The sequence below is a fragment of the Leptinotarsa decemlineata genome, unplaced genomic scaffold (genome assembly GCF_025532065.1).
Source record: "Leptinotarsa decemlineata unplaced genomic scaffold, Ldec_3_MD MMD2_tig00026328_RagTag_RagTag, whole genome shotgun sequence".
Taxonomy (NCBI): Eukaryota; Metazoa; Arthropoda; class Insecta; order Coleoptera; family Chrysomelidae; genus Leptinotarsa; species Leptinotarsa decemlineata.
The window spans coordinates 19,514,240-19,532,102 of record NW_027412688.1 but is presented as its reverse complement, the minus strand read 5'-3'; the positions used below and the strand labels follow the sequence as shown (position 1 = coordinate 19,532,102).

Here is a 17,863-nt window from a genome sequence, read left to right as displayed (position 1 = left end):
CTTGTTCAGCTAATAAGTGGAAATAAATACTACTCAATATACCCGATAATTAAGAAGACTAAGAAATCGGGGTGAAGCCGGAAAGCGTGCCTCGACCCAAAATGAATGTACCAGAGCGAGTTTCGAGTTTGAACACTGTTTTGCACTTCCGTGAAGTTATCGTCGGACGCCAGCGCCCAAATCTAGTGCCCGTCCTCTACTCCAAACCATTTTAGTGGTTTGTGCCCCACTCTCGAGTTTGATTTATATTTACACCACATAACTACTGGCTTGTCGATTCAAGAAGATCCCTAATTCTCCAACCAATATTTTACATGATTATTTCCTCTCAGAATCGACTTCAGAATATTATTATACTGCAAAAGATGTTACAATCTGCTACTAGCGTAGAAAGGGACAGGCAGGCACATAATACTGCAGCCGCAATGGTGAAATGAATGAATGCGGATATAGTTTTCTTTCAAGAGCTATTGCAAAAATACTGTCAATGATTATGGATCAAAGATGTATTGTAGGAATTAGAGAGGAAGGAGGGATATAATAAGATAACTTTGAAACAACTGCTATGTATAGCCAAATAGACCCCTATAAGATTTTGATAGATACCTAAGGTATATGGTGGGAAAAGTGTTTTGAAATTGATTCACTTTACACCAGACCCGATTCTATCTATCAAGCCTTACTCTGAGGTCTTACCGATTATGGCATTACTCAAACGAACAGCCTATCGAAACAACTGAGTGTGACAAATGGGTTATTTTGTTTTGAGTTTTGCTGAGTTTTGCTGTGTTTTGAGTTATTTAATTGCGAATTTGTGAAAGTAATGCATGTGAAACTGATGACGAATAAAATAAAATAAATTTATCTAATGGAATTCACAAGAAATCAAAACGATTTACGAAAACAGTTGACTGAAATTTGTTTTGATTTAACCGTTGACTTTCGACTTGTTCCGCTTCCGATAATCGTCGTATTTCTGAACCACCCTCATTTTTGCGTCTAATGTGTCTTTCTGTGTATTATTCGTTTGGAGGATCCATTAAATCTTGGATTGTTTTGAGTTTATGCTACCATTATTCGCAGGCAATTTATACATATAAATCATGGATATTCAAATGTCAGATTACATATACGCCTTCTGCTAGTATCGATAAAATTGAAGATCTGTGAGTTTAAAGAAATCATTCGCTTTGATTCCATCCGTGCATATACGTTGCGAATGGATATGCATTTTTCTATATTCCAAACGTTATGTATGAGAATATTGAGAATGGTCATGACCTGATATAAGCATAACATTTTTTTGACTATATTGTCACTTTCTGGGTGTATTCCAGAAAGCTGCCCTTGAAATAATGAAGTATGATCGTACTTTCAAAATGCTTGAGATTATGAAAGATACACGGCAAGGTACTCGTATCTTCTTGACACTTTCAATATTTTAATTCTTTTTTAACAAAACTCTCGTTGCGTTTTGAGCCACTTTGGCTGTTATTGAATTATACTGCGTCTTGACTATTAATGAAATTCTCTCTCTATCTAATTTCTATGGCCGTTGCTACTCATCCGAGTGCATTTGTCCAGGCTCCCCCTGTCCATAGTGAAGAGAAGCTTCGTCCGAGGGCGCAGCAGTCGTACTCGAGGCAATGCTGCCTCCAAGTTTTTCATTCAGTTCTTTTTTAACTGAAACACTATTTTTTACCAGTCGCCTCCTTATCGGGATGCCTTTGAATAAAAATAACACAAATGCACATGTTCATATATTTTATAGAACTGACGACCTCATCGAATCCGTCGACATTCAGCTGGTTTACTGGCGTAGGGGGCCACCAAGTCCTCTCATCTTTCACTTCAGTATTTATTCAAACATAAATTTATTTTTAGCTCACACTGTTTGGACTTTACTCAAAACATGACATCCGACATAGAGGGAGGTCGTTATCGGCACCACATAATAGTAACACAACCATCCTCTGTTGGGTCTAAAGAACCGTAACAAAACACGACTTTCGTTATTGAATAAAGTTTTGAAACCTCTGTATTCAGGATAGTTTCTAGAAATTTTCGATAACCTTCATCACTGAGAACCAGATAAATTGGAAAATTTTCAAAAATGGTCTGCAAACTTGATATAAAATTGTTTATAGTAGTGTTCACGAACTATGGACATTTTTAAATTTAATTTGAATAGTCCGCCAAGCAAGTCGAAATATAAAACCGCCAGATGGCGAGCACTCAAATCATAAAAGCCATTAGTTAAAGCACATGTTTACGTTTTTCTAGGAATGATTTCTCAAGGAAATTGTTGAGAAAAAATAATTAAAGTCAGTTCCTAAACGATACAGGGTAAGTTAAAATGACCTATTTTTCATATTATTCGAAAAAATCAATGGAAATGGCTACTCACTTCCGCCAGTCACAGGAACAGGAAATCCCATCTTCACTGTTTCTAAGATGGAGTATGATTTGATTTTCCTGTTATTAAAGAATTTAAAAAGCTACAATATCCGTTGCACCTAACCTTACTTTTCGAAACTGAAAAATGTCTTTTTTCATATTTTCTATTATTTTAGGACATGATAAAATTCGGCGGAGGAGTTGTAGAAGACGGTCAAAGTGTCCAGAGAGCAAAATATATCATTTCAGCTGTGTCTAATAACAACACGGACACCATAACACTTAATGGTGCTGAACTCATACCTGTAAGGAACAATGGTCAAAAAAACAATACAAATTAAAATTTATTTATTTTTAGATTGATTGGGAGGGACGGTTGGTAACCCACACGTCCGTTTCTGTGAATGAGTTAGGAAAGCAATTATTAAAAGCTGCATTAGATGGAGATGTTGATCAAGTTAAGAATTTGTTGACAAAGGGTGCACCATTCACTGCTGACTGGGTAATAATAATTAAACTGAATCGGGACTGAATTCATGTATTTTATAGATCATTTGTTTCACTAAAAATTTATTTCAATAACAGATTTAATACTGTGTCCTCAAGTTTTCATTGGATTAAAAAATAACTGCAATAAATTTTGTGATGAATAATTAAAATGAATAATTTTCATTAGGTTGTTTTAGAAGTTTTATTCTGAGAAGAGATAAAAAATTGAAATTTGGAGAAAATGAACAGCATTGATGTATAGAGTTGAAAATTCTCTATTGATCAGTAAATACCACTACATACTAGAATAAATATTTATTGGAGCTACAAAAACATGACATTCAAACTGAAAAAAAAATAATAGAAACAACCTAATAGATTCACGTAATAATATTTGACAAAAATATTCTCATTCAAAATTGAATTTAACAAGATTTCAGTACAAGAGGTGTGTTTTATAATATAAATTCCTTGTGTGTATGCTATCTGCTTTGGTATTATCGATAGCAAGAAAAAGAATGATCAGTTAGCTTAGGACAGATTTGTTACTTGTCACCTTTTATTTGAAAGATTTGTCAAGTTTTAGGTATCTTCTGCAAACTCATCAACTTTAAGTAACATTTTTGAATCCTGTTTGTAATCTCCATTATCTTTGAAGAGTTCACAGCACACTCTCATCGACATAATAATGGTGTATTCAACAGTGATCATGATTAGGTTCTGTTTTTATTGATCATATGTGAAAACAGTTAGATCTTTTATGATGACAAATACCATAAATGTCTTGTCATTCAATATACAAAAATATCGCTCTGTTGACTGATCATATGGGTCCAGATGTTTTTTACCCATGAAGAAAGTTCGTCTTAAGAGAAATAAAAACTGAGTAGTTTGAATTCTAGTTCTAGAAATTATGGTTTAGGCTATCTAGGGTGTTGCTGTAATGTAAAAGAATTAGAAAACAGTTTGAAACCTGTTTATTTTTTCAACTCAAATTCATTAACGTACATAAATGAATTATATTTGAAAGGAGATATTTTAGGAGAGATTTGAAACATACACTTCAGATTAAGTTTTGATTAAATTTTTAGTTCAATTGAATAATGAAGTACAAACATGTCTGCTACATGCAAGCTTAATTACAAATGATATCAATCTAAAAATGTCAAACTCCAAATTATTTTCTTATTGTTGAATGTGATTTTTTTTGTTTTTGCAGCTAGGCACTAGTCCTCTACATCTAGCCGCACAAAATAATCATTTAGAAATTACTGAGATATTATTGAGAGCAGGGATATCTAAAGATGCTAGAACGAAAGTGGATAGAACTCCTTTGCATATGGCTGCCTATGAGGGACATTTGCAAATTGTTGACGCCCTCACTAAAAATGGAGCCGACATAGACTGCAAAGATTTGGTAAGATATTTTAGATTTCTGTTCAATTTCTGAGAATTTATTGCCTACTATTATGGAATTTCATTATTAACCTACAGTGTGGGTAGTTGGGACTTGCCTGAACGATTTGTCCCTTTAGGTGATTTGTTTTATAACCAGTCTTCAAGTATGTCCACTGACGACATGTGAAATATTTTCTTTCCTTATACAAGGAATTGGTGAAATTTCGGATATGCGGTTGATTACCTCGTTCATGGACAGATGGGGCGATGAAAAATATGTTGTTTGTCGTTTGCTTCAGCCTAGTTAGAGAAATGATACTCTTAAGGAATTCGATTTTAAATTTTTGGAAATCATCGACATTATCTTAATGATAGACACAACCTTGCACTGACGAGTGGCCAAACAGCCCTAAACCGGTCTGCAATTGTGTTCCAATAATTGAAAATCTATTGCGGCAGTTGTATCGCCAACAGCATATGCAGGAATAACTTCAGCGAAGAATCCTACAATGACACCTGCCGGATATAATCCAACGCCCTTCGTGGTATTAGCCAGGGGAGTAGTTGTTTTCTGATAGGTGTCAGTCCATTAACCTACAGTGTGGGGAGTTGAGATTGGGCTGAACGAATTGTTCCTTCAGATGACTCGATATAGCCAGTCTTCAAGTATGCCCACTGACTATACATGAAAAGTTACGAACCTATTGTTTTTTGTTCAGCCTAGTTCAAGGAATGATATTCTGAGACTGGCCTGAATGAATTGTCCCTTCAGATGATTTGAAATAAAACACCATTTGGAAACTGCCAACAGTGCTAATATTTTCAGTGCAGTGTTTCTGGGTGGACAGCATTTTAGTAAAATGAATTGGTTAACATAAACTGTGAATCTATAAGGAATGAACGAAATTGTGCTTGCTAATTGCTCAAAAGTATAAGTTGAGCGCACCGGAAATTTGAACATTACAACAATTGTACATAATGAATGAATTCAAGTCTTGATTAAAGACGTTTCATACATTCCTCGAGTATCTACAAATTTAATGTCTGTGAGTCATTTGAATGAAAATGGAAACAGTGTTATCTTTGAAAATGGTGGTTGCAGAATTTAGAACAGAAATGGCCAAATAAAAGGAACAGCAAAACTGGTTAATAATATGTACAAATTGGAAACAGAAATAGCATATCAGTATCTACTAGCTGAAAGAACTGTTGTCAGGAGATATTTGGCATTTGGCATCAATGAAAAAGACCTGAAGAAAATGACAAATGGTGCTGTAGAAGAAATGATATGTAGAGAAGGAATCAACATTAGTAAACAAAGTTGTGAAATTTGTAATGAAAGCAAGCAGACTAGACTATCATTTTCAGAGAAAGGATCTCGTGCAAGTAGCATACTAGAAATTATGCATACAGTTCTTTGTGGTGCAACGGAGGTCATATTACTAGGAAATATATATTTCCAGGATGTTTATCTGTTTTCATCTATTTTTCAGAAACAAAAGATGAGGTTATTTGAATGTTTCAAGCAGTTAAAAAGAAGATGTAAACTCTAAGAAGTGACATTGGTGGAGAATTCTGTGCAGCAACCTGTGAAAAATTTTGGAAGCAAGCTAGCTATTGCATCAAAAACATACACCAGAATAAAATGGTTATGCTTCACTTCTAAATAGAACAGATGTGGAAAGAGCTAGATGTTTATTATTTGATGCAAAGCTCGATAAAAGGTTCTGGGCTGAAGCAGTTGACACAGTAATTTCTTCACTCAATAGAAGTGTTGCTTCAGGACCCAAGAACAAAACCAGTAAGTACAGGCCAGGAACTAGCAGGTTCAGTGGGGGATATCACAGTAAACAAGCAATGTATAGAAGATATTAGAAACTCTTAAAATGAAAACAGTTATTTAGAAAACACCAATGACGAAGAATACATGAGTGAAATTAGTAAAATATCATCTTTAGGAAGTTGACAATCACAAAGATAGCTGAAACCTGAAATTTTTTAAGGTTTTTTGACATGGATATGTTTGAAAAATTCAGATAAAATCGACCAAGAGGATACAATAACGGTAGAAGAAGCTCTCCAGAGACCAGAAGCAGATATGTGGAAATAAGCCATGGCAGAGAAATTGGAGAGTTTTGGAGAAAATGATGCTTGGGAAGTAGTGGCTTTTCCAAGAAATTCTACGACCGCTATAGTGAAGTGTAAGTGGGTTTTTGAAAGAAAAGTCAAAATTGAAGATGAAGTGTGCTATCACGCTAGGTTAGTAGCTTAAGGTTTCTTACAGAAACACGGAATAGATTATGTAACAAGTTTTTCTCATGTAATAGGATATTTGAGTTTACGATTGCTTTTTCCCCTTTCCGTTAAATTAAGACTAGATCTTCATTACTTAGATGTTAAAATGGATATTTAAAGAAAAGGTGTATATGCAATTGCTGATGTTAATAAATGCTTAAAATTTAATTAAGCCATTTATTGGCTCGAACAGTCATGGAACAAATCTTGTAGTTCCATAAAGAAGAAAAATCATATGATTACTATCGTTGTATGTGTAGATAATTTTTTTCATTTTTTTCTAAAAATGAAAATGAAGCCAATAAGCTTGAAAAGGAATTAAACTTAAGGTTTCAAGTTAAAGATTTAGGTAGAATTGAATGTTTGGGCATCAAAAGAGATTTTGATAGAAAAAAAATACTGTTATTACATTGCGTCAATGTATATTGATAAATCTTTTACTATAAGCTTTTTGAGTCAGGTCAATTATTCTCATGATGAAAGTCACTGAAAGAGTCCAAGTTAATGTTAAGATATCTGAAAAAAAAACAATGAATTCTTGTTTGAAATTTTTAGTAGATAACGCCAATTGGGCTAGTAAGGCTAGTAACTCTGTAGATTGCAAAACCTATACAGGGTATGCATTTAAACTTTGTGGTGCTGTTATCTCTTGTTGAAGTTTAAAGAAAAGAACCGTAGCTTCATCAAGCACGGAAGCTAAATACATGTCAATATCTGAAGCCGCAAAAGAACCTACATATTTTAAAAGTTTGTTAGCAGAATTGACGGGAGATATATCTTGTATTACCTTATTTAATGGCAATCAAAGTGTTATACATTTGTCAGTCAATCCAGTCTATCATAATCGCAATGAACATATAGATGTTTGTCACCATTTTGTGAGAGAATTGATTTCTACTTCTGAAAGTTGAACATTTGTCTACAGATGTTATAACTGCAGATATTTTAACTGAAAGTTTATGTTCAGAGAAAAATAAATTGTTGAAATTGGTAGGCATAATGATTTCATGAATTTTATTTTTTACTGTGAGTTGGGGTGTTGATAAATTATATCAGAAAATTTAAAATTATGTATACCGAGTGCAATCTACCTCACATTGTCTATTTGTCATGTTAAATAAAGGTCTAGTCGTGTGTTGAATGCCAAAAAGAAAGTGCTTGTGTTTCATTTTACTCTGCCTAACATACTATGGTTCTTCAAGATTTGAATTGGACCTATGAAAGACTTTTCTGGGTCAGGAATTATTTCTGCAATTGTCCACCCATGATTATTTACAATAATAATAAATACTTCTGAAAATCAGTATTGGTTTATTAATTTTTGTTTGTATTTTTTTAGTTGGGTATGACACCCCTACATTGGGCAGTACAGAATGGTCACTTAGAAGTAGCAGCACATCTATTGAGAAACGGAGCTCTCATAAACGAAGTCAACAAATTTGACTTGACACCTCTTCATATAGCTAAACAAATCAATAGGCCTGATATAGAAAAACTCTTGACAGAAAGTATAGTTGATACATCGGTCGCTACTCAGAATTTAGTGTTGCAATTAGCATCTGATGAGGGTTCTGAAAATCAGGTGCAGGAGTTTAGTGATGAAATGGAGTTGGAGAATAATGAAAATAGTTCTACAGTTTTTGGAAGTTATTCTGTGGGTGAGTTTGCATTTAGTCTGGGTAGTCTTGAAAGCTGTTCATTTAATTAAAATTTGAGCTTCAACTGCTTTCAACTTATGCAACGTGAACTTCCGTATATAGTATAAAGAAGCCATTTTCCACCCAATCAATTTAAATATACCATCTAATAATAAATATAAAGAATATGTGTAAAAACATGGTACACCTGGAAACTGCAGCCCAAACACAACACATTTGTGATACCAACACCAGACAGTGCTGTTTCGATCTGCCATTTGCCTCATTAGTGGTTTTAGGCCACAAATGCATTGCTGGACTCAACTGTCCTTAAAGGACAAGCCTAAGTAAGTGAGGCGACGGTATCTCCTCTTATGAAGACACCATTTATGGGATCCACAGATAACTCAGTCCTCGAATATCAAAGATAAACGAGGCGCCCCAAGGCAGTCAGTTGGAAAGCCAGACAGTCTTGTTTTGATCCGCCATAGTGGTGCTAGACCACCGTCTCATCAGTGGGGTTAGGCTGAACCACAAACGCATTGCCCTCACTCACTTAAGCTCGTCTTTTGACGACAGTTGAATCCGTCAATGCATTTGTGTTTCAACTTAGTACAACTTATCAGACCTATGGCGGGTCCAAACGGAGCTGTGTGATGTAGAATCATAAATATGTTGTTTTTGGGCTTTGGTTTCCAGCTAGTTGCGTTGTAGTGAAAGACAAAAGATGAATCTTGTCAGGGGTCAGTGTCGAAGCTTGGCTTTGCAACTGATCGCCTGTGGGAGCCTCGTATATTGGCGTCTTCGTAAGAAGAGATCTCACCGGTCTAGATTTCACCGGTCTCACTTACTTAGGCTTGTCCTTCATGGTACATGTTTTGAATGATACCATTTTCAAATTCCCTGATATAGAAATGGGTTGGCAATATTCTAGTTTTTGAGATGGTGACTGATGATGAGGATGTGAGGATTTCGGCCTATACTTAATGAAAATTCATAATGTATTCAAGAAATACTTTATTATGAGAATTTCATCACATAACCAAACAAAGATGTCAAATTTTCTTTCTTTTGAGAAGTTGTTAACATTTAGGTTGAATTTACCCGTTATCCATGTTTTTGCGTCAACTTTGAAAATTTCATGAAATACTCATATTACTGATGATCACCTCCCACCTACATCCCTTGTATATACTGCAACAGAAAGAACTTACTGTGTAGTATCCATCAATTCAGAAACTACTTACGTCTAAATCCATGTGTCGGTACTTGAAAGAAACATTGGAATATGAAAATAGAGTACCTCAATCAGACTCTGTATTCTTCATACTTGTGGGAAAAATCAGCACTCTATCGATAATGCTTTGTTATGTAATGTGAAGAAGAATATGTTTGTCAACTTTTGCCAAAAAATATTGCGATAGCTCCGAACATAATCCCCTTTAACATTTGTTGTTAAATCCTTGAACAAAAATCATAAAATTATTTCAACGACGCATTATAGTAATGCACAATTTTTGTTGTACAAGCATTTTATTTATCGGGTGAAGACAATTAATTATTTTAATGTCACTTTTCCAGATTCAAAAGTTCTTCAAGAATTGGAGAACTCTGCAAATGGGTTGGACGAAAGCAGTCAAAATGGTTCAGAAAGTCGTAAGTAAAAATTTTAACAAAATTTGTACATTTTTATTTCCAAAGACATATCAAAATTTTTTTCACTTGAACAATACTACTTACATTTTTAGACCAAATCGAAGAAGAAACTGATCAGGAAAGAATTGAAAAAGAAAATGAACAACTTGTGCAACATGTCACAGTAGATCCCAGCACTTTCACAACGGAATCTCTGAAGATACTTCAAGAACACGGTATTACAATGTTACAAAATGATGAAAACGATGATTCAAATATTTTACACAGTGTTATGGAGAATGGACATTCAGTTGTTTTAACAGGTAATATTTCAGAAAAAAATCTAGTAAACATTTTCTGCATTCTTCATTCTTCCCAGTAGAATACACCATTTCTTTTAATATGTTTGAAAATCACAAAAATCATGATGATTCTGTAAGGGAGCCCTGTAAGGGAGCCCTTATCTGCTTCATTTGAACTATTGTTTCCCTATATAAGTTACTACTCTGTTGCAGATTACTCATCTTGAATTTGAGGAATTGCTTTCATTATATGAAGCCATCTTTCTAAGTGGGCAACCGATAGTTTGCTCCTTGGAGTAGTTGGATGCAATAGAAAAAGTCACTTAATTTTTTGGTCACTATGTTGGGCTTTTCTACCTAATGAAAAACCAAAAGTTCTCATACAGCTTTTATTAATTCAGATATTAATTACGACTGGGATTTCTCCTAACCGAAAACGATAAAAATAATGGGACAAGAAAATGAAAAAAAAAACATTTTCTGGAAAGTGATCTCTACATGCAAAGGAGATAAATTCCTGTAGTTTCTCAAAAATTTTTATAATAAAAACAGTCATTAGTTTGCTCAACAAGTGTAAATGTATAATCAACAGTACAAAACCCTTCATTCAGTAAGTCCGTAATCTATTCAAAACTACTGCGGTCATTTATTTTTTATCAATGGTCTGTCAGTCTGTAGATGTGCTGATTACTTTCCTAAGCCTGTATGGCATGAAAAAAAATTTGTTTTTATTATTTTAGACATTGGGAAAGAAGTCCTGAATTCTGTTAAACAGTCTGAGCAACAGCAAAAACAGAAACAACAAAAGCAGCAACAACCACCTGTTTTAAAAATGAACAAGAAAGTTGTGACAATTACTCCTGAACAGTTTTTGGCGATGACCAATAACAAAAACATCTTCAACCAACTGAAGGTGGTACCTTCACGAGGTCCCATCAAACGGGTGGTAATGAGGAAAAATAAACTAATCCCTATATCATCTTCTAAGACACCTCTTTCCACTTTTACACCCGTTTCTACTGTCACAAGGGTGAGTATTCCAAGTAATATGCACATTCGATACAATTTCAATTTTTTGAGTTTAGATTTTCATTTCCAGACAAAGTTATTAGAAACTAATCACACTGATCGTTTGAATTGTTAAAAAAAAATAGCGAGTGTCAGTTCATATCTGAGTTAAACAGCAAGTTTCATGTTAGCAAATCAAATTTTTTGTGGTTTTTCATGTTCATAAGTTTATAGAAAAGTATTTTTTGTAGTAATTGATTTAAAAAAATGTATTTTGGTTTTCATTTTTTATTTATTGATCCTTTGAAAGTTTTATATTTTGATGAAACAAATAAAAAAACTTTTCTTATCTACTTTTAATGAAAGAATGAACGAGTTCATTGGAATAGAAAGTATCCTAACAGGCATAAAAACAAAAAAGTAAAAGTATAAAAACCATATAATAACAGTTAAACTACAACCACATAGGATCTGTTTATTAAAAGTGCACAATAGTTCTAAAAAACTCAAAAAAAGTATGGAAAAAGGAAATAACATCAATACTATTCCAGTAAAGGTTTCAAATAGTTGTTTATTTTGGATATCTTCAGGAATTCATCTAAACGTTTATTAAATAGATTTCCTCCTGAAAAAGACAAGCTGCACCTTGTCAGATGGAAATCTGGCAAACATCTCATTCGTCATCATCTCGAATCTTCACTTGGCAAGAAATATCATTGATATTCTTGTTTTGAGTTTTCTGTCGATCCTATAGGTGACATCTTCTTAAGGGGAGATGCCATTGCCTTTTCCTACTTACAGTTGTTCTTGTTAAAGACAGCACAGTCCAGAAGTTACAACAATGAACTGGAATAGAATTATGAATGCAACACTTTTGGACTCTGTTATATAGTTTGTTATTGAGGGCGGTTCACTTGAAAAAGTGAGTCACTTTGTTTAATTTTGTAACACATATGTGGAATGTTATTAATTTACCCCAACAATTGAAATTTGCTTTCTCTCTAAACATCCCATTGCATAATTTTTGCCAAACATTGACTTCAATTTTAAATTCCTTTGGTTAGTATCCATATTTAAAGAATTTATTTTATTTAGATTTCTGGGGATGCTGTAATGATTGGTCAAGCGGACAAACCCTCGCAGAATGACATGGAGTCAGTTATGAACCAGCTAATTGAAGCTCAGAATACGATAGAGGAATATAAGATCAAGTTAAGAAGGAAAGAACAGGAAGTAGAGAAGTATAAGATGCAAATCAAATTACTTACGGGAACAAGTTAATTTTCAATGCAAAGAGATCCAAAATGAATTGCTGATGTCTCCAAGTTCAATAGAAAGAGTGGAAAGTCTGAACTGAAGTGTGATTACTTTGAAAGTACTTTGAGAGTAAAGGAATGACAAAATATTTTCCAATTGAAATATACTATAATGTAGTTGACAATCTTTCCTGATAAATGTTTGATGATCCAACTTTCATTGTCTGTGCATGGACGATATTTGAAAAATACTGTTATTGGGGGTCTTCATTAATGCAATAGAGTCCATGCATTTGGTTCTATAATTTTATATTTTATGTTCTCTATTCTTAGGTTCCAAATCTGTTGATATTTTCAGAAAGATATTTTTGAACTTTCAACATACAATAAAAATAATATGTCAAAATCTGTTTTTATGATGTTCAGTCATAACTTCACATTACATGAGAGTTGTTTTGCCGATGTCATATAATTTTGTTTAGAAGTCGAACTCTCATACTCTTTTGGTAAAAACGAATTTATGAAAAATTCTGATAGTTTTGAAAATCGTATTATTCCCCTCATATCGCAAACACTCTTTAGGTCCATTTCATTTGAAACTCGGGGGACTAAAGAAATGTTCTTTTCTCTTTGTAAGACTAAGTTGTGGGAATGTAAAGAATTTATAACCTTGCCAACAAACTCAAGAACTGATTTTATGAATTGTCAATTGAATATAAACTTTTTTCAAACTCAAAACATTAGATACCAGTTTCATTGTCTCCAACTGTTCTTTCCGAAATCTTCAGAAGTATTGAAAAATTCTGAACCTAACAAACAATCTCTAAACCTTACAAACAATCTCTCAATTTGAACTGGATTTTGGTGGCTTTTCACTTGTTCAAAAAGTTCTGGCTTTGGAAGTGACACATTATCCTCAGCGTCTAGAAATGAAAATTGTCTAATTATTATAATGGATGGTGTTATTCATTTTCAACAAGTAACTGGTCAGTCAGTCCATTCATATAGAACATGGGTCATGTCTATGATGATTTGGTGATTTGTAAAATATATAGTTTTTCAACTGGGACATAGAATTCAATATTGACCAAGATGTTCATTAGTCCCTTGTTTATAACTTCCTGAGCTATTAAGTAAACATTAAGTATGATTATTTGCAGTTTCTGTACCAGAATGAATCCACTTTCAACTCAAAAAATTCTTGTGTGAAAAATATCTGATCACATGAGGGTTGAAACATCTTCTGTGGAAAATATTTGTTCACCAATTCAACGCTGTGTTATTATTAAATCATTCAAAACTTTAATTCTGGCTTTTGGTTCTGGAGATTGTTGTGAAAAAACATACATTCTTGAGATTACCAATAATAATCCTCTCATGGCATATTATATTTTTGTGTGTGAAAAAAGTAATTGCGTGATATCAAGAGAACAATGGAAAGATTTATAATTTAGCTGGCAATGTTCAACGTCCATAGAAAATGTTATACCTCCATAGAAAAATTTGCTGGATAAAAAGTTGTCACCAAAATGAGATATTGGGGCATTAAAAAATCAAAATTTGTTTTTTATTTTTTCATTGCCAATAGTTAGAGTTGATTATTGAGTACCTACATTTCAATATAATGTAATATTCATAATATAATGCCATTTTAGTCAATTTTAGATTATGATATTCGTTCACTACAGATTTGAGTTGAAAAAGTTTTGTGAAGGATTTCGACTACACATTGAATAGTATCGTAAATGTTTGATTTTTGTTATGACTTTTACAGAAGTGATATGTACAAAAACGGAGACTCTGTAAATATTTTGTAATATATTGATTGTTGATTAGTTTTTAGTTCGGAGTATTATCAACTTAGACTATGAACAATGTATGAAAGAAGTTATTTATTTTTTAAGTATTTTTGTACCTTAATCTGTTTGAATAAATTTACTACGAATATGTAATTTTCTATACAGTGAAATTTGTATTGACATATTTCTTAAATAAATTGAATTTTAACAAACGGCATTTCTTTTATTTTCAAGATGGCATTTGTATGTACATTTACTTCGAAGTAACATTTCATTAATTCAAATCCATCAATTTATTATATTACAAAATTTATATGATATAAAAGCTTATTGCGAAATGTACTTTTTTATATAAAAAATGAAAATAAATTTCAAATGAATTCAAACCCATCAATTCATTACATTACACACTTTGTAGTATTATAAAATCTTGTCGCTATATTCACATCTATATATATATATAAAAATGGATGTTTGTTGGTTAGTTGGTAAGGGATAAACTTCTTCAAAATGATGAGGAAAGAAAGGAAAAGAATATTCGGAGGACGATTGTGAATGCTAACTGAAGAGCCTTAAGGCAAGTGTCTTACGGCGAAACATCAATGTATACCAGTGAGGATGACAGTGTTCCATGTAAGTGCAATTTGTTATCATTCATTTAAAGTCGTTGTGATCTTTTTCTTTTACACAGATTCTGTATATATAAGTGTATACAATATAGAAGTTCTTCTGTATAATTTAGTGTTCATATAGAAGTTTTGTTTCGAAATATTTTTTCTTTCCTGTAATTTAATGTTTATATGAAAGTAGCTGTTTCAGGAGGACTTTCTTTCAGTTTGTGTCTGAAAGTTACTTCTTTGCATGATCTACACATCCATGTATAGAAGATTCCCTCATCTTTTTTTGTATCGAGGTGGAGTAGTAGAAAGCCAAAAACTTTCTTTCCGAAAAATTAATCACCCCTAAAAATATAACCCCTTCAATTCAAATAAGATTCCTCTTGGCTGGGATTAAATCAAATAGGTGAATGAATGTCATTACGATGTCATCGATGACATAAGCAGATCAAGCTTATTCCGTGACATTAAAAATCGTAATTTATGAATGAATTGTGTGTATTTTCTATAATTTTATCCAATTTGGTACTGAAGAGCCTTAAGGCAAGTGTCTTACGGCGAAACATCAATGTATATCAGTGAGGATGATAGTGTTTCATGTAAGTGCAATTTGTTACCATTCATTAAAAGTAGAACTCATGTGAATGATATTTGATTTTATTCGACAACGAATGTTTTGAATACAAACTGAATAAAAGAGGACTTTCTTTCTGTTTGTGTCTGAACGTTACTTCTTTGCATGATCTACACATCCACGTATAGAGTTACTTATTTTCAAATAGATTACTTCCTTCCTTTCTTTGGAAGATTCCCTCATCTTTTTTTGTATCGAGATGGAGTAGTAGAAAGCCAAAAACTTTCGCTGTCATGAAAAATTAATTTTCAATTCCAGTTTTAGTAATCTTTGTATTTTTTAGAATTTAGCGTCCTGAAATTCACATTCCATATCTACTCATTGTTTAATTTTTTTACATTATTTTTTTTAGTAACTCTTCCGAATATTTCAGTTCTAGTCTTTGACACTTCATCCTTAATTTGTCTCTTTTACTTCGATTAGATTCAATACCTATCTGTTTCAAATCTCTTTTTTGACAAAAGAACTATAAGGGGTCTGAATTCCTAGAAACTTCAGAATGTAGGCGGGGTGGAACCACATTGGTTAATGAGGGCGAAAGCTTTGACTCCCATAATGTTTCAAATTATTTCACTCGCTTCTTTTCATTCGCTCTCTCATTGTCACCACAGTTCACACCAAACATATTTGTGATCGTCACTCGTATTTCATAATTCCGTAAATTCCCTTTTAAGTTCTCGAGTTATTGTGTATTTCAAGTTTTCGAGTTATCGAACAACTGATTCTTTTTAATTGGAATTCTCTCATCACTAATTTGATCCTCCTATCGTGGTAGTGCATAAACAAACGAGCACGCACAAAAGCGATTGTACAGCAAAACACGCGTTGCATTTTTGTAAAACTGGCTAATGAAAATCTCACAATAAAGTGTTTCTTGAATATATCTACAAGAATTACTCTGGGAAAACTTCTACAAATGTCCGTCGGATATAATCTAATGCCCATCACGGTATTAGGTATGGAATCAGTAATATTGCTTATTTTTCTATTATTCGTCAATGATCTACCCAAATACTTCAACATCAACAACAATAGTCTCACTCTCTTTGCTGACGATACCTCGTTAGCGGTGTCATCACACAGCCTAGAGAAATTAAAGTCATCAACGGAAAGGTTTATAACACACTTTTTAGATTGGTGCAAATTAAACAATCTGATTGTTAACCTGAATAAAACAAAATGTATCCATTTTAGTTCTTCCATCGGTCTTGATAAACAGCCTACTGTCTTTGATATCTGGTATCAACGAATTTTACAAAATTTCTAGGTGTCTATGTGGATGATTGCTTAAGATGGTCTGAACACATTACAGTCACTTGTAAAAAAGTTAACCAAGCGTACTATGCTCTCTCCAGAATAAAACATTTTATGCCCTTGCATGCCTTGCTGGACGTATATTATAGCTTGGTCTACAGCCATTTAAGCTACAATGTGGTTTTTGGGGATATGCCACGAACAAAGATAGGGTTTTTATTTCCCAAAAAAAAAATTATCAGAAAATTATTTGATATCCCATGGAGAGAATCGTGCAAACAGCACTTCATATCATATCAAATCCTGCCATTCCCTTGTATTTACATATTTAAATGCTTATTATACATCCACGATAATTTAACAAAATATAACACAAATTCTTCTTACCACAGTTACTCAACCAAAAATGGAAAATTGTGAAGTATTCCTAGACACAGATCCTCTAAATTTGAACAGTCACCCAAATATATGGAATAAAATTATTCAATTACCTACCTGATCACTTTAAAACCATGAGTTTGATGTCATTTAAAAGAGAAGTTAAAAATTTGCTCCTCTCTAAGGCTTATTACAGTGTCAGTGAATTCCTTTTGGACGACTTTAGCTGATTGCGGTCCAGACTTTCATCCTGATTTTATTATTTTATTGTACATCCAATTTTGACCAATCTTGTTTTTTTTTCTTTATATTTTATACATTTTTATACTTTAAAACTACTGAGATATTTTATCTTAATGTATGTTTATTTTCTTTATACTATTTTAACGTGTTGTACTGACATGTCCTATACGTTGTTAACGTCTCAAAGGATAAATAAATATTATTATTATTATCATCATTTACCAGATTCCACTGTCTAGGAACGCTGAAGGTGAATTTTTCTAATTTCAATTCAAAAGGTTTATGTTCATAGTACAAATGTATTTCTATTCGACGCAGTCATCAGACTTATTTGATTTCAGTTATAGACATCAGTATTCGCATTTGTAAAAGAAATATTAAAACCAAAATTTGTTTTTGAATATTGAAATATACTTAATACTGTTTCAATTGCTTCGAAGGACCTATTTGTGGCAGGATGGAAAATTTGTGGTCAAGGTGACATTTCAGCATCCATGCTTCTAGATTTTCACCTGCCAAAA

General features: G+C 33.0%; 1 protein-coding gene across 2 annotated transcripts; it reads left to right on the top strand.

The window, feature by feature from the left end:
• The first annotated feature begins 2,002 nt into the window (after positions 1-2,002).
• Atac3 (Ada2a-containing complex component 3) lies at positions 2,003-14,429 on the top strand. Of its 2 annotated transcripts, XM_023156992.2 has the most exons (9): positions 2,003-2,346; positions 2,574-2,702; positions 2,756-2,899; positions 4,106-4,303; positions 7,919-8,237; positions 9,798-9,872; positions 9,965-10,174; positions 10,894-11,183; positions 12,257-14,429. In XM_023156992.2, the coding sequence occupies exons 2-9, from the start codon at positions 2,577-2,579 to the stop codon at positions 12,440-12,442; spliced, it is 1,548 nt and encodes a 515-aa protein (XP_023012760.2). In that variant the 5' UTR covers positions 2,003-2,346; positions 2,574-2,576; the 3' UTR covers positions 12,443-14,429. The 2 variants fall into 2 exon arrangements, with proteins under 2 accessions (XP_023012760.2, XP_023012761.2); XM_023156993.2 differs by lacking the exon at positions 2,003-2,346 and having other exon boundaries at positions 2,457-2,702.
• The last annotated feature ends 3,434 nt before the right edge of the window (positions 14,430-17,863 follow it).

Excerpts from the sequence above, each read along its gene's own strand:
- Atac3 (XM_023156992.2), top strand. The coding sequence starts at position 2,577 with ATGATAAAATTCGGCGGAGGAGTTGTAGAAGACGGTCAAAGTGTCCAG. Across the intron at positions 4,304-7,918 it reads ACATAGACTGCAAAGATTTG|TTGGGTATGACACCCCTACA; the intron begins GTAAGATATTTT and ends GTATTTTTTTAG. Across the intron at positions 10,175-10,893 it reads ACATTCAGTTGTTTTAACAG|ACATTGGGAAAGAAGTCCTG; the intron begins GTAATATTTCAG and ends TTATTATTTTAG.